The sequence below is a fragment of the Taurulus bubalis genome (genome assembly GCF_910589615.1).
Source record: "Taurulus bubalis genome assembly, chromosome: 3".
Classification (NCBI taxonomy): Eukaryota; Metazoa; Chordata; class Actinopteri; order Perciformes; family Cottidae; genus Taurulus; species Taurulus bubalis.
The window spans coordinates 17,288,653-17,310,935 of record NC_136591.1 but is presented as its reverse complement, the minus strand read 5'-3'; the positions used below and the strand labels follow the sequence as shown (position 1 = coordinate 17,310,935).

Below are 22,283 nucleotides of genomic sequence, written 5' to 3'. Positions count from 1 at the left end.
ACTCCGATGTTTTTCTGTCCCAACTTGAGATATGCCGTCTTCAACATTATCATCACCTTGTTCATATTCACTTGCAAAATTAATTCCAGTGCCATTGTTTTGATTTCTTACTTTTTTTCCACATTGCAGAACACCAGTTTTCAGTATTTTCCACAAAGTCTCTTATGGGTGCTGATCTTGGTTCAAACCAATTATCCTGATCTTTTTGTCTTTCATCTAAAGTCCTAACTTCAGCATTAACGTCCTCAAACTCTTTGAACACTTTGCAAAATTTCTGAGAAAGCATCTCTTCCACTTCATTCACATTTGTGCCATCAATTTTAAGGGTTTCAATAGTTTTCATCACGACTGAAAGTTGAGATAATTTACCTCTTCTAGCTGCAATACGCCGACTGATTCTGTCTTCCAACGCTTTTTCAGTGGGCTTTGGCACCCTCTTTTGGTCAGAATGCTCCATAGCAATGCACCGTTCTCCAGACTCAGCCAGTGCACAAAACCGTCTGCATTTGCTTCAAAACGGTCCATTTTCTCTTGAGAAGCTAATGCCTAACAGTGTCTTTCAGTGTGCGCCGATTTTCCAGAGATAGTTGTTGTCCAGGTTCCACTAATGCCTTATCCATGCAAAAAGGTTTATTCCACGTGATAATCCTTTCTTTTTTCCATCGTGAGCGAAGTTTTTTGACTCAAATGTAGCGACAATCTTGTCTCCGTCCGGTAATCCCTATTACCACTACTGTTACAGTCTGTGTGTGGGCAATGAGCTTGACGCGTAATGAGTCTTCAGAGGCAGTAACTCCATTTTAACAGTTTACTCAACAAAAAATAAAGATACAAGAATCATGAAGTGCTCAACTTGGCACAGTGGTCAAAAAACTGTCTTGCTCCGCAGACTGATTAACCTCAATTGAGGGATATAGGCTCTGACGTAGTCAGTAACGTAACTTAAAGGAGCATTTCAACACACTTTTATAAATCACTAAACACATCTTATCAAAGTCTCTTATGGCTCTTACAACCAGCCCCAGGAGACTCGAGACTGGTCCACCACCTCCACCTGGATTTGGTTTTGTCTACCACACAGCAGAAGACTTTAACAGACTAAAGTCTGACCCCCATCTCACATTGGGCCTCACAAACATTGGGCCTCATGTAACAGATTCTCTCTTCTTTTTTTTATCGTATTTATTTATCAACCATTGTTTTTTCAGACTGTTGTCATCCAGCATTCGTAGCGATACCTACGGAAAAAAAAACACTTTGTTATTCGTAGATATCCCACAAAATACCACCTTCCTCCAAGAATCTGAATTTATTTGTTGTAAATCAATTCTGACTAATTTGATTCAGACAATTGTATGTTAATTTATAATGTTATGGCAAATAAAGAATATCTGAATACAGAAAGATTGTAAATTTAAGTGAAATAATTAATAAATAATTACACTAAAATCTTATAATATAAAGATTCAGTGATTAATATGAAGTCCTCATAATGTGAGAATCGTATAATTTATTGAGATTATGACGTTCTTTTATTGTGAAAGACGTATTTCAACAAAAAGTGGAATAAGATTATAAACATTTTCATACATTCAACAAACAAGAGCAGCGGATTACGATTATATATATTTATTTTAGGAGTTCATCATCTGACGTTACTTTATTTTGTTAAAAACATTCACTTCCTTCACGATGCAAAAGTAAAACGTTATTACTTTCTGTTTGTCTCCTGCTAAACAAACTTTATTTTAGTCGCTGACTCCACCCGCCTTCAGGGTGTCCTACTGAGAGAAACAAGTGCACCAAAATGTAACGAGCATCGCGGTGACCTTTGACCCTTTATGGAGTTCATGGCACAACTTTTAAAACCACAGAAGAAGAACACAGCGCCAAAATGTTCCTGGTTCTTCAAGTCTGGTTCTGGTTCCAGGAGGCCTGCTGGGAGCCAGACTGGTACAGAGGATTTGTCCACCAGCTGCAGGAAGAGGACAGAGTCCCAGTCCAGGTGGTCACTTTGACTTGAGGACAGAGTTCCAGTCCAGAACCAGGAGGTCTCACTTTGACTTGAAGACAGAGTCCCAGTCCAGAGGTTCTGATCCAGCTTCCTCGGAGGTCTTTGGGATTCTGGGGAAGAGCGACTGCATCTTGAGTCTGAACTCCGATAACTAAAGAGACGAAGAAGAGAAACAAATAAAGTAATTATTTACTTACTTGAGTAGATATCTAAAAACTCAAATAGAATTTTGAGAGAGAGAGAGAGATAGATAGATAGATAGATAGACACACACACACTCTGTTTTCAGACTTTTAATTTGTGAGTTCTTCTTACGCTGTGAACTCCGAGAGCTTTCCACACGCCGACGCTGAGCAGGCCGACGCCGCACCAGGCTAGCAGGGAGCCCCACCCAAGGGCCCGCAGGGCCACGGAGGCCCCGCCCTCTGGGGCCGACGCCGACGCCGCAACACCCTGCAGAGGGAGAAGCAGTGAACGCATCGTCAGGGACCATAACGTCGATGAACGCGTCGTCAGGGACCAGTGAACGCATCGTCAGGGACCAGAGTCAGTGAACATTAAAGATATTACAGGCAGATAAACAGTGGGCTGAATTTGTGGTCTTTACGTTTCTAGTGTATTGTAAAAAAGACCTTAAAATAGGGTTCATCATCCAAAAACCTTCACCAATGATTTAAAGAGAGGAATGTGCTATGCTATGATTTTACTGGCCTGGCCCACTTGAGATCAAAAATCGGCAGAATGTGGCCCCTTCACTAAAATGAGTTTGACAGGAACAAGCACTCCGTTGTTCCGTTGCTCCAGTTCTTTGTGGCGTCTAATCGGATTTCATGGTCGACCGTTGGAGGAAACGGATGTCACAAAAGGGCCATAAAAAAAAAAAAAAAAGTCAGAATGTGGAAATATGAAGACTAGAAATAAAATAAACGTTTTCATTTTTCATACATTTTCTTTAATATAAAAGTATGTGTTTTATATTACATTATTTATTCTATACCATTTAAAAAAAATTATATATAATTTAAGTTTCTTGAGGTCTGACGTCTCAACACAAACCTCATGAAGCTGATCTGGGATCAGACGAGTTGTGTTTGTCTGTCTGTCTATGTGTGTGTTTTAAAGCCCCTTAATCTCCTGAACACAACACCACCACCTGGGCCCCATTCCTCGTACCTGGTTCAACAAAGTCGAAATGTCCTATTATCTAGCTTAAATTACCGAGATGATTGACGTCAGACTATGTCGGTTCCTCAAACAGTCTTGTTCATTCTAACCAGACGTCAGTCATCTGGATAATTGCATGTGCCCGTTCTCCTTCAAAAGAGGGAGGAATCGAACACAGATTACATCATCTTCAAACGCTACAATAGCAAATAAGAGCAGAGAAAGTGCGTCTCTTTTCTTTGTGGAGGAGCAGGAGATGATCATGACTACATATGATGAATTTAAATCAATAATCATGGCAAAGTCTAATGGTGTGTTCACATCCAAAGCGTAGCGAATAATCGCAACACTTCCTGTTGTGAACGCAGCATAACGACGAGAGTCACATAAGCATTGAAAAATATCAGATAAGTTAAATGCGTAAGTCTAGGGAAAATGTATCGGCTAATTTTAAGTGCCTCATCACCCAAATCAATCAGATTATATTTTTTTTAATGTGCCTGCTGGCAGTAGTATACAAATTAATATATACTTGTGAGGCTATATCTACTGTATGCGCATATATGTGTATCTACGTGTAGATTACCATATAACTACGAGTTTGAATATGTGCATGGGCGGATCAGTATGCATGTATTGTTCATAATCACAAATTCAATCAATTGAAGCAGTGAAAAGAAAGTGTATTATTCTCTGTATTCTTATGAGTCCACCTTAAAAAAATAAATCTACAATAATGATATGTATGGTCTACTAATAACACCGTCCTATAATTAAGAGTTCTTTCAACACATCCACAAGTTTCTGATAGTCTGCATACTGTGAGACGGGCAATTGGCTGCGCCTGTGGTGTTCAATGTACGGCTAGAGAAGGTCTCGTAAATAAATGATTCCTTGTTAGCAGAATCTATAGTGCCGTGTACAGGAAGTCATGATGATGTGAGAACGGATCTTGGCGATCTGAAAGGACTTTCTCCCTATAAAACTAATATCGCTCTTTCATCAATGAGGAAGGGAGCTGCCTTTTTTGTCCGGTGGGAGTGGCCAGCTTATCCAGTGAATTTCACTAAACCTGCCCTGGAGCAGGTTAAGGGATTTCGATGTGTTGCTATGGGGATTTTTCTAAACTTGCTTCCAAGAACCGTAAAGCCTGACCTGCGTCATCTTATCCTGAAAATTATCCGGCTAACTCAGAAAATAGGGCCCTGGTGGGAAACTTACTTTACTAAACCATGCGGGGCTGTTTTTCTTGGCCAACGCCACCGAGGAGCCGAACCCGGCCACCATGCCTACAGACGTCACCGCAGTGAGGAAGGCTGCACCTGCAACAGAAAGTCAGATGTCAGGATCACACACATCCACAAAGGGGACAACAACTATTTATGTTGCTAAAATAAAATCAGAAAATAATAAATCAGGAAGTACAACCTTCTTCACGCAAACGTGTACCCCTCAAGCATGCAAGACCAAACGCCATTCAAAATTTAGCAATTTAAAGAGACTTTTTACATTTTATATGAATACCTCACAAAACACAGAATACTGTTTCAGATGGAACACGTTTACTTTCGACATTCACGTGAAGAAAAGGGAATTAAGATTTTGTTTTTAACGGTTTTAGACCACTTAAATAGGAAAAATTCAAGCAGATGTGCGAGGTTAAATTGCTTCCGCAAGGGCTGCTTGTTGGATTATGACACGCCGAACTGAACACTAGAACTTAATATTTAGATAAACAGTCAAACAAAATCATATTTTAAGGCTATGTTAGGTCCTTTTGAACTACAAAAACATTAAACCGGATTTTGAGGCAGGCATCACGTCTCTGTGTAGGATGAAACGTCCCATAATTTTTTATTTTTTTTAAATCACATTTTATATATTATTTATAGGATTTGACAAATACGTAAAACCCTACATATTCAACAGGAGTCATGTTTGTTTTTTACAGGATGTCAAGGTTTCCGAAGGAGCGAGGAAACCTAAAAAAGCTGTTTTTCCAGGTGGAGTTTGGTGTGACCTTCAGAGAGAAAAACGTTCAGAAATCACAACAAACAGTGAACATGAGCTACGAGCGAACATGCTAACTGATAAATTACCTTTTAATATCTGCAGCTTCGCTTCTCCTTCGTTTTCTGCTTCTTCTCCGATGTTCACGACTGCGTTTCCGTCAGCGGCGGCCATGTTTGCGTCAGTCCGTCAGCGGAAAGGGACCGGAGAGAAACAAGCTTCTTCTTCGGTGGTTTTTAACGGCAGCTTGCATCCTTCCTGTTGCATTACTACCATCTCCCGGTTCCCAACTCCTACTAGTGATGGGAATTCCGGCTCTTTTTAGAGAACCGGCTCGTTTGGCTCGGCTCACTAAAAAGAGCCGGCTCTTTCGGCTCCCAAATGGCTCTTCAGATTTTTTGGTGCTTAAATTAATTTATTACCAACAATAATGTAAAATGATGCGCAATATGAATTACTAATGTAAAAAAAACATGCACTATATCAAATGTGTATTATATAAATACACTTTTATTTATACACTCTAAAGAGTGATACAAAAAAATTAGAAAGTGCAAAAACAAACGTTTAACAATTTACACATTAACTTAACTAACTTGTAACTATTTTAAACTTGTAGCTTTTTAATACTTAACACATTTAAAGTGAATCAACATACAGAAGCTTACAGAATCACACAACAAAATAAAAATGTGTAAAACAAAAAGAAAAAAAAATCAGCATTCTGAGTTTTGTCCTTCATTGAAGGTTTACATTGAGAAAGACCAAGTGCCTCAGCTTTGAGGGGCTGATCCTGTTTCTTCTCTCCGCAATTATCTGCCCTGTTTTGGAGAAGCTTTTCTCTGAGGGGACTGAAGTTGAGTTGCTACAATGCACAGTCTCCGTGCATCACATGAGTAAGGCGTGGGTCCCTCCGGCGTGTGTGTAACTCCCGCCCCTCTGCTCAGCGCATGCACAGAGATGACGCCACACATGTTGACCAATTAAATGCGGCTTGAGAGAGAGAGAGAGAGAGAGAGAGAGAGAGAGAGAGAGAGAGAGAGAGAGAGAGAGAGAGAGAGAGAGAGAGAGAGAGAAAAGCGGCTCCCAATCAGGAGCGCCCGTCGTTCGCGTCAAAGAGCCGGCTCTCAGAGCCGTTTCGTTCGCGACCGCCACATCACTAACTCCTATACCTTCCCCATCAGTCCTGTTGCTCGCAAAAACTTGACCAAGCACGTTCTTCCCAGCGTACTTGTTCCCCACTCTAGTACATTCCCCAGCTCTCTTCTTTCCATCCCTTGTTCTCCCATTTCTCCCACTGTGGCCCTCCTTTCTGAGCTGTACCTAATACAGGTGGTGATGACGTGTTTGTACGCTTCTGGTACCTGGCAGTGTTTGCAGAGACCGGTTGGGTGCTTCCCTATCATATGCAATGTGCTCTGCAGATTGCTGTGTCCAATTATCAGTCTTGCCACCACCACTTCCTTTCTCCTGTTTCCTCCCGTGTATCTTGCACTGATCACTTTATTCTGAATTGCATGTAGGTGTCTCCCCTCGTCTCCTGGACCCTATTCTTCGTACCTGGTTTACTGAGTTAGCTGGATCATTTTCAGGATAAAATGACGCAGGTCAGGCTTTTCGGTTCTTCGAAGCAAGTTTAGAAAAATCACCATAGCAACACATCAAAATTCCTTAACCTGCTCCAGAGCAGGTTTAGTGAAATTCACTGGATTAGCTAGCCACTCCCACCGGACAAAAAAGGAAGCTCCCTTCCTCATTGATGAAGGAGTGATATTAGTTATATTAGTTTTATAGGGAGAGAGTTCTTCCAGATCTTACATGTTTGTACAGTGTCTGCGATGTGGAGAACATCGGGAAAGCCGCTGCATGCCGTGCTGTTCGTAACGTTTATTTAGCGCTTAATAAATTTATGGATGTGTTAAAGCACTCATAATTATATGACAGTGCTATTAGTACACCATACATATCATTATTGTAGAAAATGGTTAAGGTACTGATCCGCCCATACACATATTCAAACTCCTAGTTATATGGTAATCTACACATACATGTATACACATATATAATACAGGCACATTTCAATATAATCTGATTGATTTGGGTGATGAGGCACTTAAAATTAGCCGATACATATCCCCAACATTTACGCATTTAACTTGATATTTTGCGATGCTCATGTGACTCTAGCCCGACCAGCGTAGGCGGCGTTATGCTGCATTCACAAACAGGAATCGCTAATTTAAGATGGATAATAGGACATTTGATCGACTTTGTTGAACACGTACGAAGAATACCCCTCATAACACATACCTGTCTCTATGAGACTAAATGTTGTGAGTTGAGCAGTAATGATGATAACCATGAACAACACTCTAAAGTAGATTGGTCAAAGCTCACAGAAGATGATTTATTCCATTACAATTCAGCCTCGGAAATATTGATATACCACTCGATGCAATTCTGTGTGGCAACATTAACTGTAAAAAACAAAACCACAATAGTGATCTATGTGTAATGTATGATAACATTGTGAGTTGTCTAAATAATGTAAGGAAATCATTCTGCAAAAAAAAGGTCTAAACAGCATAATCTTAGGCCAGGATGGAATGAATATATGTCTGAACTCCATAGAGAGGCTTGAGAAGCTTTTAAAAACTGGGTTTTATCAGGAAAAGCAAGACATGGTCCAGAGTGTGAACACAAGAAACACGCAAATGCTAGATTTAAATATGCTGTGCGCTTTATTAAAAGAAATGAACAGGCCATGAGGGCAAACTCCATGGTCAAAAAGTTTCAACAGAATAATGATCTATGATTTCTGGAAAGAAGTTAATGTTGCCAATAACATGAATACGTCCCTGCCATCCAATATTGATGGGGCTATTGGTTCGGACAGTATTGCAGATCTGTGGAGTAAACATTATAGAGAGATATTTTTAACAGTGTTAAGAGTGACAAATTTAATATTGGTGATGTTCCTAATGATGCTGGACTGGTGTGTGTATTAGACCTGATGAAGTGTTGCCATTGAACAAAGCATGTGACCTTGACCAAATAACAGCAGAACATCTGAGGCAGCAACAGAAGTTCAGTGTTACTTACTATGTGTTTCTCTGGATTGTTAACGCATGGCGTACTTCCTGACTATGCTGAAATAAAACCGGTAAAATATCCAGCATTGAAAACTACCGACCAATTGCTCTGGCCAGTGTACTTTCTAAAGTACTAGAACGAATTCTCTTAGATAGGCTTCAAGAGTACATAATAACCACTGATCATCAATTTGGTTTTAGAAGTAAACATAGCACAGACTGATGTATATATGCACTGAAGGAAGTTGTTAGTAAGTACAGGAGACATAACACCACAATATGTATGTGTTTCTTGGATGCATCTAAAGCTTTTGATCAAATTAATCATTCTAAATTGTTTGTCAAATTGCAAGAGCGAGGGGTCCCTCCGTATCTGATCAGGATTCTACACTTTTGGTATTCACATCAAACCATGCGAGCTAGATGGGGTAAGAGTGTATCCGCACCCTTCCCAGTGACCAATGGCGTCCGACAAGGTGGAATACTGTCACCTGCTCTTTTTAATCTTTATATGGATGACCTTTCTAAAAAGTTAAAAGAGTGTAAGACAGGATGGATGGTGGGGGAAAGTCTTATCAACCATCTGATACGCTGACAGCAATTGCTCAGAGTCTGCTCAAGGTATGGCGTGTACTATGATATAAAATTCAACTCTAAAAAGAGTGTCATCATGATAGTTAAAACCAAGGAGGATCCGAAGCTACATTTTCCCTCTTCTTTTATGGGAGACCAAATGTGCTGGACAAAGTCAGATATTTGAGTCACATCATCAGGAATGATGACTACCGTTAAAAAGTTTGGGGTCACCCAGACACATTTTCAGTTTCTTCGCAATTTCTTGCATGGAATAGCCTTCATTTCTAAGAACAAGAACAGACTGGCGAGTTTCGCATGAAAGTTCTCTTTTTCTGGCCATTTTGAGAGTATAATGGAACTCACAAATGTGATGCTCCAGATACTCAACTAGCTCAAATGAAGGCCAGTTTTATAGCTTCTCTCACCAGCATAACTTTTTAATTGCACAAGGGTTTTCAAGGGTTTTCTACAGAGGTGTCAAAAGTATTCACATTCATTACTCAAGTAGAAGTATAGATACTAGGGTTTAAAAATGCTTCTGTAAAAGTTGAAGGATCAACTCAAGCTTTTTACTTAAGTAAAAGTGTAAAAGTACTGGTTTAAAAACTACTTAAAAGTATAAAAGTAAAAGTAATGAGCATGAACATGCATTTCATGGAGCGGAAGACATGATAACTAGTTGCCTATAAGTATTGTAATAGTGCAAAATAGGCGGCGGTGGCAGCGACACAAACACTTAAAGCTGTGGTTCTCAAACTTTTTCTGTAAATAACATAATTGTGTGACTCATCTGTGCTTTTATAAATAACAGAATAAAGAAAATTGCAATCACTTTCAAGTAAATCAGATTGCCCCATCAGACAATGTTTTGTGTAAGTTCTATCTGTGCAAAAAATAACTAATATTTAGCTACTACTAAATAGCTAATTGTGGAAAACAATAAGCTTTTAATTTTTTTTGCCAAACAAAACAGAATGAGTGCAGATATGTGAGCCATCAGGTTGTATCAGTATTAGTGGCTGCAGTGACCTGCTTTCCTCAACACATATGTTATAAACGGGGTTGTAGATTTGATACGGCCTCTCTCAATTCATGCTCAATCTTGAGCTTAGATCTGTTTTTTTATTTTGAGAAACGCAACAGCAAGAAAAGACAAGCTCACGGAGCTCACGCCGTGGCGCATGCGCAAGCGTAACTTGTTAATGGCGTACCGTAACCATTTACCCGAAAGTACAGGCATTTGTCCATGGATTTATTAATGACTTAGTTTTATATCCCTATAAAAATTTATAAAACGCAGATATAGCGGTCTGCTTTTCACGCGACATATTTTTCGACGCTCTCTGTCCGCTGTTGTGTGCTCAGTGCTCACCTGTGTGCGCGCGCACGTATCTGTGGGCAACGGGACGGAGAGGTTTGTGTGTGTTTTTGAACGATGACAAGCCGGAGTGAAAACAAACCAAAATGAAATAGCAACGTGGCTATTTTTAAAATGTAGGGAGTAGAAAGTACAGATGTTTGCGTGAAAATGTAAGGAGTAGAAGTAAAAAGTCGTCTGAAAAATAAATACTCCAGTAAAGTATAGATACCCAAAATTTCTACTTAAGTAAGGTAACGAAGTATTTGTACTTCGTTACTTGACACCTCTGGTTTTCTAATCATCCATTAGTCTTCTTTTTAACTGCAATGTTTATACCTGTGTCCTCGTATTGTATTGTATTTGATATATTGTTGTGTATTTGTGTTTGTTGCTATATGGACCCATGAGTCTGAAATAAAAGGAATATATTTCTGACCTCTTGAAATACTTTTGTGGGTCAAATCTATGTAACGATTCTCTAATTATTTTCATTACCGATTGTGTTTGGGGACTTTTCTTTTTCTCCTTTTTACATCACATTACATTTAGCTGACGCTTTTATCCAAAGCGACTTACAATAAGCGCAATCAACCATGAGTACAAACTCAGAACAACAGCAACACAACTTTTCTTTCTTTGAATTATTTGTTGTCCTGTTGTTTGTCTCTTATAAAAGGCAACATCTTTAGAATATTAGTAATATTTGATATTGATATCAGACCTGTCTGATGTTACATGTTGTTGTGAGATTAAATCTGTTTTATTGTTACAGAGAGGCAAGCGAGGCTAATAGGCTAATTTAAATATTAATTTGCAAGCGGTAGTGGAAAGCAATCAAATACATTTACGGAAGTAGAACTTTGAGGGACTTGGCGACTGTGGCTCAGTGGTTAGCATGCCTGACCTCCAATCAGAGGATCGGTGGTTCGAGCTCTGGCTGTGCTAGTCCAGGTTGATGTGTCCTTGAGCAAGACACTAAACCCTGAATTGCTCCCCGTTGCTGTGTCTACAGTGTATAGAGCAAAAATGTAAGTTGCTTTGCATAAAAGCGCCAGCTAAATGTAATGTAATACTTGTATAGCTACAAAATACTTCCTGAGGGAGATATTGTCCTTTTTACCACATTGATAAATGCAGTTACTTTTATAACTAATACGAAATATGAACAACTTATAATAATAATAATTATAGATTATAAAGAACACATTAATGGATTAAGTTTAAGAAATCAGGATGAAAAGATTTATTGATCGTCTGTAAATTACGACATGCTGATACTTTTGTGCTTTTACTCAAAAGAAGTAACGAATGTCTGAGTTTTTTTATACTGTGGTTTTGTGTATTTTTTGTATATAAATATCAGAAAGACTTATTTTGAAGTCTGTAATAAATGAAAAATAAATAATAGAATAGAGACTGTAGAAAGGGTATTTAATGGAACAGCAATGTCTGGATCCACAAGGGGGCAGCAACGCAACAGAGCGGATTCAGGCTGCCGTAATACCCCAACGAAGAAGTCTTCCCAGCAGCCAATCAGCGCTTTCCCTTCGGCGGGAAACAGGAAACAGCTGGTGTATCAGATCCGCTTCGCTTTTAGGGAGGAAACTCACCTTAAAACGTCTAATTTTAGATGAAAGATGACATACAACTGTAGTTTCAGAGCCCGAAACCTGAAGGGATGGAAGGTACAACACGTCAAAGACACAATTATTACCAGTTATATAGCGAAATAAGAGAACATCTCAATTTAACTTGTGACTGTAGCATAGGTGTTACACTTATTATCGTCTTTTGTATTTGTTATTACGAGTTTAGCGGTTTTAACAAATGCATGTCTTTGTCCAAATCTAAATAGTTGTGTAAACGCTCATTTAAATAGTTTTGTAACGTCTCTTTCGGGAAGTTTCTTAACCCCCGCACGAACAAAGCCGAGTGAGTTTCCGGCCGCAGCTGTTCGGGCGGCACGTGAGCGTGGCTTCTCCCCCTGATTGGCTGCGTCAGCAGCGTCACTTTAAAGAGCTGGAGCTCGCGCTGCGTTCCTATTGGCCGGCTGCGATCTGGCGCCAGTATTTCAATGAGAGGCTCGCGCACAACAGAAGCCGCTCCAGTCCTCGCGCCTCGTCCTCGCTGCTCCGGTTTTAAACTCTTTATTCGTAAATTATATTTTATTCTCCACGATGCTTTCTGCTCGCGCTCCTCTCTCGGTGAAGCACGAGCCGTCCCTCCGCGGGCAGATGGACAACATGGCGCTGGACAAAGAGAACACGGTGAGGACCGGAGAGCAACCGGACGACGTTTAACCAGGAAAACGTCTCGACGACTGTTGAGCCTCTCCGGGGACATTTATGTGGATGTGTTTTCACGTGTACTTCAATCAAAAAGTATTCGTTGTGTTTTCACGTGTACTTCAATCAAAAAGTATTCGTTGTGTGTAAAAGTATCCTTTCGTGTCTTTCAGCCACCGAGTCTGAACACGAGCCGCATCTTGGCGTCTAAAACCGCGCGGAAGATCTTCTCCGACGTTCCGGTGAGTCCAGACCCCACGTGACCCCCAGGGTCTCCATCTGACGTCATGTTGTTTATTCATGTTCCCGGGTTATTTCTTTGTGTTGCTGGTTTGGCGCCTAAACTGTCAGTTCTGGCGCCAGAACTATCTGTAGCTAGCTGTTCATTAATAGTCAATGCTTTTTAATTGGCTGCTGTATATGTCGATGGTTTCAGAAATATTTATTCTATTAGATCCAAATGTGTACACTTTTTTTTTTTTTTTTTTTTTTTTTTTTTTTTTTTTTGGTTTTTAAATTCTTTTTAATTGGCAGTTCAGACTAGATGGAACAATAATAATCTGTAGTTTGTCAACATTATTTCCTCTTTACACATACATGTGTTAACTCTTTAGTTCACTTATTGATTAATGTACAGATTGAATGAAGTTGTTGGGTCTGAAGATTAGTTTCTGTGACTGATAATAATTTAAAGCACCAGAGACGTAGAGTGTGTAGTAACCCGTGTGTCTCTGAAGAGCGGCGGTGATGAAGAGGAGCCGCTGCTGAAGAACAACCCTCGGCGCTTCGTCATCTTCCCCATCAAGTACCACGACATCTGGCAGATGTACAAGAAGGCCGAGGCTTCCTTCTGGACCGCAGAAGAGGTGAGTGGAGACGACCCCTGTGGGGGCGGGGCCTGCAGGTGTCAGGTGGCGTCATGTTCACTACCTGTCTCTGTTCAGGTGGATCTGTCCAAGGACCTGCAGCACTGGGAGTCTCTGAGGGACGAGGAGCGCTTCTTCATCTCTCACGTGTTGGCGTTCTTTGCTGCCAGCGACGGCATCGTCAACGAGAACCTGGTGACTATATATATCTGTGTATTTATATTCTGAATCACAATGACAACTTGATGCTGGTCTAGTGCTCGTCTCTGATGGGCTCCCGCTGTCCTCAATGTGACCACCAGGTGGAGCGCTTCACACAGGAAGTGCAGGTGACGGAGGCCCGGTGTTTCTACGGGTTCCAGATCGCCATGGAGAACATCCACTCTGAGATGTACAGCCTGCTCATCAACACCTACATCAAGGAACCCAAAGAGAGGTGAGCTGGCCCTCGTCGGTCCCGGCCTCTGGTCCTCGTCGGTCTAGGCCTGTGACTGACGGTGCGTTCACTGACCCACAGAGAATACCTGTTCAACGCCATCGAGACTCTGCCATGTGTGAAGAAGAAGGCCGACTGGGCGATCAACTGGATCGGCAATAAGGACGCCAATTTCGGTAAAGCGGCTCTCTGAGGTTCCCGTTGTGGGTCGGTATTGATCCGGTGTAGAGTACTGATCCTGACTCTGTGGTTCCCCTAGGGGAGCGTGTGGTGGCCTTCGCCGCCGTGGAGGGAATCTTCTTCTCTGGGTCCTTCGCCTCCATCTTCTGGCTGAAGAAGAGAGGCCTGATGCCCGGCCTGACCTTCTCCAACGAGCTCATCAGCAGAGACGAGGTACTGCTCTGTTGCTGGTTTCTGACTGGTCTGTTACTGGTTTCTGTGTCCTGACTGGTCTGTTCCTGGTTCCAGGGTCTGCACTGTGACTTTGCTTGTCTGATGTTCAAACATCTGGTGAACAAGCCGTCGGCAGAAAAAGTCACCAAGATCATCAAGAACGCCGTCGAGATCGAGCAGGTTAGTGGACACGTTGTGTTTTCTGTGCTGCTGCTTGAACTGGTTTCACTGGTCTAACGCTGTTGGTTCCGCTCCCAGGAGTTCCTGACGGAGGCTCTGCCAGTGAAGCTGATCGGGATGAACTGCGAGCTGATGAAGCAGTACATCGAGTTCGTGGCCGACAGGCTGATGCTGGAGCTGGGCTTCACCAAGGTAAGCTCCTCCCAGCAGAACCACAGCTCCCAGTACACCAGAGGGTCCGTAGTGATGAGAAGCGCAGGGGTACGGACCTCGGCCGACAATGGGGGCCGAGTGCTGCAGGGTTCTGCTCGGAGGACGAGTGGTTCTCCGACGGGGCGCCGGCGGCACGAAACAGACGCTGGTCTGAACGGACCCGGCTCGCCTGTATTCCGCTAGAGAACCTGAGCTGAATAGTCTGACCTAGGTTCTGTATTGTGTTCTGCAGATCTACCGGGTGGAGAACCCCTTTGACTTCATGGAGAACATCTCTCTGGAGGGGAAGACCAACTTCTTTGAGAAGCGCGTGGGCGAATATCAAAGGATGGGCGTGATGTCCGGAGCCTCTGACAACACCTTCAGGCTGGACGCCGACTTTTGAGGGCGGTGCGGCGCCTCAGTCAAACTCAAAAGCACACTAAGTCAACCTAGTGGTTCATTCATCTCAATAGACTGGTGCTTGCTGACCCAGTTGCATGCTGGGGGCAGATGAAATTCAACTTCCACATGAAGATTTGATGCTGTCATTTTGTTTGACCTGAACATTTGACCTGCCTTTTGTAATTATGTATTTATTAGCACTTTTAGAGCAGAGCGCGTTGGGGTACTTTGTCAAATATGTACAGTTTTTATTTTATTAAGCGATTTGGTTTTGTAATAAAAGTTATGTAAACACATCTGGTTGGTTGTTCTTCACAACAGCTTCATTAAAATAATCTTTTTTTTACCGTTCACTTAGTTTAGCATCTGAAAACATGGACTCATTAACATTAAATTAAGGTTTACTTTCTTTTTTTTACTTTGCCTCTAAAAACATTTGGTCATATACAACTATAGTAGTTGCAGTTTTCGATTCAACAACTGACTGCATGTTTGGAGATCAACCTTTATTTGCTTCTTTTCAAATCTAACTGAATAAATACTAGTGTATATTTTTTTTACATTTTCAACAAGTCAATTAGTTACGGTAGAATGTCTGTTCCATAAAGACCTTTACCTGATGTCATAAGTGTCTGTTTACTTATATACAGACTCACAATGCCTAACGTCACATTTTAATCTTCAACCTCTATTCCCAGTTTGTATAGAACTAAACTTGCACTTACAGCACTCAGTTTAACTTTATTGAAGAAATATTACTTTCCTGATTCTTGTTCAGTCTATTCTCATGGTTTAATGCACTTATTGTAAGTCTCTGGATGAAAGCGTCAGCTAAATGTGAACATGTGAGGGAGAAGAACAGTTTGACAAACTCATAGCTGTTTTCAAAGAATTCCTCTTGTCCGCAATCACACACATCCTTGTGATAGTGTGTTTTCAGGGTTCCACTCTTGAGAACAGACGACCTTCACTGGCTTATTTATTTGGTCAAAGTGCATCAACAGAAGCAATTAAAGAAGCACAACGGTAATCTTAATACTTTGATATATAAACTGGACACCTGTCCCCCCAGCTGGGCTCTGGCGACCCTGAATAGGATAAGAAGTGTAGTATTTAACAGGATTTCACTTCATCGCTTTACAGCCTGCAGAACTCTGCACACAACAGTTTGTTTCACCTTCATGTTCGTTCATGGTTACTGATGTGATGCCATTATTGAGCTTTATAAATGTCTACGTGTTTCAGCCCTGATTTAAGTCAGCAAGGGTCAGAGGATCTTGAGATCCAGCAGCGTGATGTCTCCCTGGACCTCCAGCTGGCTGATGCAGCTCAGGTCCTGGACCCGGTGCTTGTAGTCCACCTGGTGGAGCCCGTTGACTGCGACCTTGAACTGCTGCGGGTCACAGAGGATGATCATCTGCAGGGAATCGAACCGTCACACGCAGGTTAACTCACACAGAACCAATGAAAAGAGGAGGCTACAAACGGCTCTGCAGGGAGGAAAGAACTAAACGTGTGTGTTTATATATATATATATATATATATATATATATATATATATATATATATATATATATACATATAGTTGGTGGTGTGGTACCTCAAAGTATTGTCCCCCCCTGAACGGGAAAGAGGGGGCCAGCTGTGTCTCCTCGGGGCCCCAACACTCAGACAGGAAGGAGTTCCTGACGAAGACCTCTTTCTTCAGACGAGGGTTCAAATGAAGAGCGATGTCGCTGCAGCCGGACACTCGCAGGTTCACAGCAAAGCTGAAACACAAGAAGAACATGTTGAGGTTGAAACAAGAAGAAGAACAATTTGAGGTTTGTTGAGTGTCCAAGGAATAATATGAAAGTAAAAAGGTCTAACTATTATAACCATATAATCATTGTTTTTTTCTATATAACCATTGAATATATAAATATACTGTTTGGTTTTTATTTTCATTATAGTTTGTGATTAGACCACATAAAATTCATAGGACGCAATAAGTTGCTATGTTATATACTCTTTTTGAATGAGATGTGTTAAATGTTCTCTCCTTTGTTAAAGAGCATGCATTGGCAGTATTACCAAATAAGGTAGTGAAACCTCCTCTGTCCAACTCTGGTGACAGGATGACTTATGTATTCTGGTGTATAAAAGAGGGGGTAGGAATGCATGTTTTTTGGGGGTGCCTGGCAAATCTGTGCAGGAGTAGACAAGAGAGAAGAGGTTTTCACTCACCAGCTCTAAACAACTTAACCCCTTCTCTTAGTTACTTGTGACTTTTAAACTGTTTGATTGAATTTATTTTTTTGTATCTAGGATAAACTTTGAATAAAAACTTAGCCTTAACCTTTGGAAGGGACTGAAACCAAACAAAAGGTTCTGGTTCATTAAAACAATTTAAACCCTCTTTCCCTGTCCATCCACCGTGAGATACAGAGGTGACGACTGAATCTACCAAAGAGACTTAAGGTAAGTATCTTTGGGTGAAGACTTTTGCAGTGTTTGTCATAATGATGAGATGGTGTCAAAATAGGTAGAGAGAAGGTATAGACGATATACGTACTCGCTTGATAAGGGTTGAGACAAGTTACAGCCTACCGCAGGGGACCTAGAGCCCAAGCTGTAAAACACCCTCGACAAAACCTATAACTTAATTCGAAAATAACACAAAAACCTAGCGATATAGCACGGGGCGAGATAAAAGACCGAAGGCGTTATTCCAATATCGGATGAGGATTATCATTTCCTCCGGGATCACTAGGATAATTAGCCGACGGAGTGCCACCAAGTTAGGTGCGAGGTCTTGCCTTTCCTACTCTCCCCTCTACCCTCCTCTTTCCCTGGCAAGACCACCGTTCACGCTACAGGTTGAAACAAGAAGAAGAACAAGTTGAGGTTGAAACAAGAAGAAGAACAAGTTGAGGTTGAAACACAAGAAGAACATTTTGAGGTTGAAACACGAAGAACATGTTGAGGTTGAAACACGAAAAAGAAGAACATGTTGAGGTTGAAACACGAAGAACATGTTGAGGTTGAAACAATTATAACATGTTGAGGTTCAAACCCCACAGACAGACAGACAGACAAACAGGCAGACAGGTTTAAACCCCACAAACAGGTTCACAGGCAGATGGGTGTAAACCCCACAGACAGACAAACAGGTGTAAACACCACAGACAGGCAGGCAGGTGTAAACCCCACAGACAGGCGTAAACCCCACAGACAGGCGTAAACCCCACACAGACAGACAAACAGGCGTAAACCCCAAAGACAGACAGACAGACAGACAGACAGACAGACAGACAGACAGACAGGCGTCTACCTCTGGGCGTGCCGGCTGGTTTCTCCTGTGATGCTGATGCTGCGTCCAACACGCAGTCCATTAACCAGCTCGCCTCTGAAGGGAATTATCTGTGCAAAAATCACATGTCTCAGATCAGCTGAAGAGGACGTTTAATAAGTGAATAGTTTTTATTCTGCTCTTAAAATGTAGATTTGTTCTTTTCATTTTTCATGTAAACATTGTCCTCGACGGTCAGTGGATAATAAATGCAACACAAACATTGTAACCTGGTTACATCCACATAATCAATTCTATTAACTTCCATAACCAACAACCACGGGACAGCAAAACTCACCAAGTCAGCTGGAGAAGAGATTATCGGCTGAAAAAAAACAAACAATCATCAACATTTCATTAATAATGACTTGAGGTATGCCACAAGGCTCGATTTTGGGGCCTCTGTTTTCTGTTTACATGGAAAACATAAAGAATACAACGAGTTTTCATTTTTAAGCTGACATTACTCATTTGGTTGTTCGTGCGATAACTGGATACATTTTGGGCATTTATTTTAAGGATATATATATATATATATATATATATATATATATATATATATAATATTCAATATTATTAAAGGGTCAAAGATTACCGTCTGAGGGACTTCCTGGTTCTTCTCTGGTGGCTCCTGATTGGTCAGACTGGCCACAGGAGAAAGGTCCCTCTAAACAACAACAACAACAACTAATTTCTCCTCGTCACATGAATACAGAAGCACATGCGTTGCTGCCCAGCACTCACGAGGCTCGGGAGGATTCCTGCAGCCTGAACCTGGACTTTTCCAGAGATGCTCAGCGTGTCGACCCGCTCCAGATCCACTCGGTGCTGGAACTCCAATACGTGACCTCCATTCAGCGCCACCTGCAGCAGAAAGTACGGACACTTTACTCCAGTAGAAGTACCAGTAGTACCACGGTCTAGAAATACTGCTTTCTAAATGTTACTGAACTAAAAGTATTGAAGCAAAAAGTGCTCATGATGCATAACGGCTCCTTTAATAAAGAATATTATTCTGTGTCTATCAGTAATGAATAATTGTTGTAGATCAACTAGAGACACTTTGACATGTATAATTAATATTATATATATAATAATAATAATAATAATATTTATATATATAAAACGTGATCCATTTTTTCATGTGTTTTACCTGCGTTCAGATGAGATTCTTTTATTTTTAAGGCGGATCGCGACAATAAAAAGGAAGTCGCATGTCAAAAGCTACGGAAAATATGCTTAATTTTTTTATACAAATTAGAAACAGTAACGGTATTAGCACTCCGTAGAAGAGGCACAAGGTTAGTTAAAGTTGTAATAACTGTGTTTGTTTAAAGGAAATTGGTGTGAGTGTTGGCTCTCTGTGTGTGTGTGTGTGTGTGTGTGTGTGTGTGTGTGTGTGTGTGTGTGTGTGATTAATGCAAATCGTTTTTGTGCCTTTGTACACAGCTCTTACATTGGTTTTGGGAAGTCAAAGTGTTGGAATAAATGTCAAATATTTAACTGCAAAGTAGTATGCGTGATACCTTTTTTTGCATTGAATCATACTGGGATTAGATGGCCCTACCAAAAAAAAATGCCACCAGCCGCCACTGATTATTTATATTATATATATATATATATATATATATATACACACATACATACACACGTACATACATCCATACGTGACGTGTCAGGCCCACAGTGAGTCCTGTCTCACCTTGAACGTGTCCTTCAGGACGAGGACGAGCAGCTCAAAGGTGTCCCCGGCGGTGAAGGGGTTCAGGTCCAGGACCTCCTCCCGGCCCCAGCGGCCCCCCTGCAGCGCGTTGCAGACCACACACGGGGACTTCCTGAACCTCGGGTTGAAGTGGAACGCCACGTCGGCCCTCGGTTTCACGCTGCTTCCGCAGGTGAGGTCCACCTGGAACCTGAGGGGTATGTTGGGTTTGAACACCGGTATCTTAGTTCAGTTAGTGATGACGTCATCAACGCGTCATCAACGCGTCCTCACCTGTCGGCGTCACGCGGCACCGAGCCCTGAACCAGCACCATCTCCCCCGGCAGCAGACCGCCCAGGATCGTCCCAGAGAAGGGGATCGCCTGGTGGTGGAAACAAAACACAATGATATTCATCGAGACATCTAGTTTTTTATCTCATGTTTTTTATCTCCAGTTGCAGAACAATCTGCTACATTTCAAAATGTAAATATTCAGCTTGTTTACTGTCTCAGAGGAACGTTGGTGTTTCTTTACAATAAAAACAAAACAAAAAACATTCTGATTCCATTTAATTTTTACACATCTACAGTATAAAACGCAGTATACAGAAACACAGTATACAGAAACGCAGTATAAAACGCAGTATATATAAACCCAGTATAAAACGCAGTACATATGAACCTAGTATATATGAACCCAGTATAAAACGCAGTATATATAAACACAGTATTTATAAACGCAGTATAAGCACTACCGTTCAAAAGTTTGGGGTCACCCAGACACATTTTCAGTTTCTTCGCAATTTCTCGCATGGAATAGCCTTAATTTCTAAGAACAAGAATAGACTGGCGAGTTTCACATGAAAGTTCTCTTTAGAACACTGGAGTGATAGTTGCTGGAAATAGGCCTCTATACACCTATGTAGATATTTCATTAAAAACCAGACGTTTCCACCTAGAATAGTCATTTACCACATTAACAATGTATAGTGTATTTCTGATTAATTTAATGTTATCATCATTGAAAAAAACTGTGCTTTTCTGTGAAAAATAAGAATATTTCTAAGTGACCCCAAACTTTTGAACGGTAGTGTATGAACGCAGTATATATAAACCCCATAATAGGCTTGTTTGACATGAGCCAGTTCTGCGCAGAATCGATCGCTGGCGAGCAATGCATGCCGGTTAGATTTGTGTCGGACTTGGTCCCGACTTGTTCTGACGTCATGCACACGTGGTCAATGTTATTCTGACGGGAACAAGGCGGCCGTTGATTGGAGAGCCAGGCGCCGCAGTAGCTCTCCATCGACTGCGTGGCCCAGTGCATGATGGAAACGCCTGGCTGTCGCCTCATCAGAGAGCTGATTGGCTCTTAGATCTGACAACAAACACCACGTGTTGTAGAAAATCCTTATTTTATGTGTAGTTGTAATACCTAACGCTCAATTGTTGACTATTAGTCTCAGGTTTAATCTAAAAACATATATTGTGTGGTTGATAATACAAAATTGTATTTATACAACACATATCAAAACCAGTAGTAATGTATTTCACAGGAAAACATAAAAAATAACAAAGGATGCAGCTACACGCACATTTCTACATAAGTATATATTTACAAACACCTGAATGAATCCAAACGTGATCTGTAAACTACAAGTAGCCTAAAGATCGGAACTAGTCGGAAGTCATTTTTTCTATGACTGTGTATACTTTGAAGGCAGCTGAAAACTGTCCGACTTGATCACAGTTTTTTGTCAACGCCTCCTGCTGCGGCCGCCTGCTCTCGTCTGGATTCCAGGCGGTGCAGCTCTTACGAACGAGCCTAATAAAACGCAGTAGAAGTATTACAGATGATAGCTTTGACGTAATTTTCCGGTACCGGAGCGCGGCAGGAACCCGGAGGACTCTTACCGGACTGCAGAACGTCTGCCTCGGCTTAGAAACCGACATGTTGTTGTTCTGTGGAACAGAGACGCTGCGACGAGAAGCGCTCTTTGGACCTTTGTTTACTTCCGCATCTGACGGGAACCGGACAACGTTTACAGCGAGGCGTCCCGAGTCTCTTAACTGCATACGGGTTCCCTCACGTGCGTCCTGGCCCCGCCCACCAAGGATGCGAGGGAGAGGAAACGAGGAAACATGAGACGTCCTTTCCTCTGAAGTGTCACGTGACGTGTCCCTGGTCAGCTGGCTTTAACAACCGAGACAGTGTCCGTTTCTCAATACCAAGTACGCTAAAACCAGACTTGTGTACTTTTGGAGTTTGGACTTGG

General features: G+C 41.5%; 3 protein-coding genes across 4 annotated transcripts; 1 reads left to right on the top strand and 2 right to left on the bottom strand.

Moving 5' to 3' along the window:
* Positions 1–1,519: 1,519 nt before the first annotated feature.
* On the bottom strand, positions 1,520–5,386 carry tmem242 (transmembrane protein 242). Its single transcript, XM_079215526.1, has 4 exons — positions 5,278–5,386; positions 4,400–4,500; positions 2,330–2,467; positions 1,520–2,165 (listed from the first exon to the last, which is right to left on the bottom strand). Exons 1-4 carry the CDS (start codon positions 5,360–5,362, stop codon positions 2,055–2,057), a joined length of 435 nt encoding a protein of 144 aa, XP_079071652.1. The 5' UTR covers positions 5,363–5,386; the 3' UTR covers positions 1,520–2,054.
* Positions 5,387–12,354: 6,968 nt separating this feature from the next.
* Positions 12,355–15,263, top strand: LOC306734273 (ribonucleoside-diphosphate reductase subunit M2). 2 transcript variants are annotated; one of them, XM_079215626.1, is made up of 10 exons: positions 12,355–12,483; positions 12,675–12,734; positions 13,212–13,367; positions 13,446–13,562; positions 13,670–13,803; positions 13,885–13,979; positions 14,063–14,196; positions 14,272–14,376; positions 14,455–14,568; positions 14,822–15,263. In XM_079215626.1, exons 1-10 carry the CDS (start codon positions 12,394–12,396, stop codon positions 14,972–14,974), a joined length of 1,158 nt encoding a protein of 385 aa, XP_079071752.1. In that variant the 5' UTR covers positions 12,355–12,393; the 3' UTR covers positions 14,975–15,263. The 2 variants fall into 2 exon arrangements, with proteins under 2 accessions (XP_079071752.1, XP_079071751.1); XM_079215625.1 differs by lacking the exons at positions 12,355–12,483; positions 12,675–12,734 and having other exon boundaries at positions 13,249–13,367.
* A 228-nt stretch (positions 15,264–15,491) lies between these two features.
* LOC306734158 (galectin-8-like) lies at positions 15,492–22,033 on the bottom strand. Its single transcript, XM_079215494.1, has 9 exons — positions 21,922–22,033; positions 20,301–20,389; positions 20,007–20,217; positions 19,049–19,168; positions 18,900–18,971; positions 18,603–18,629; positions 18,287–18,375; positions 16,574–16,742; positions 15,492–16,390 (listed from the first exon to the last, which is right to left on the bottom strand). Exons 1-9 carry the CDS (start codon positions 21,958–21,960, stop codon positions 16,241–16,243), a joined length of 966 nt encoding a protein of 321 aa, XP_079071620.1. The 5' UTR covers positions 21,961–22,033; the 3' UTR covers positions 15,492–16,240.
* Between the last annotated feature and the right edge of the window lie 250 nt (positions 22,034–22,283).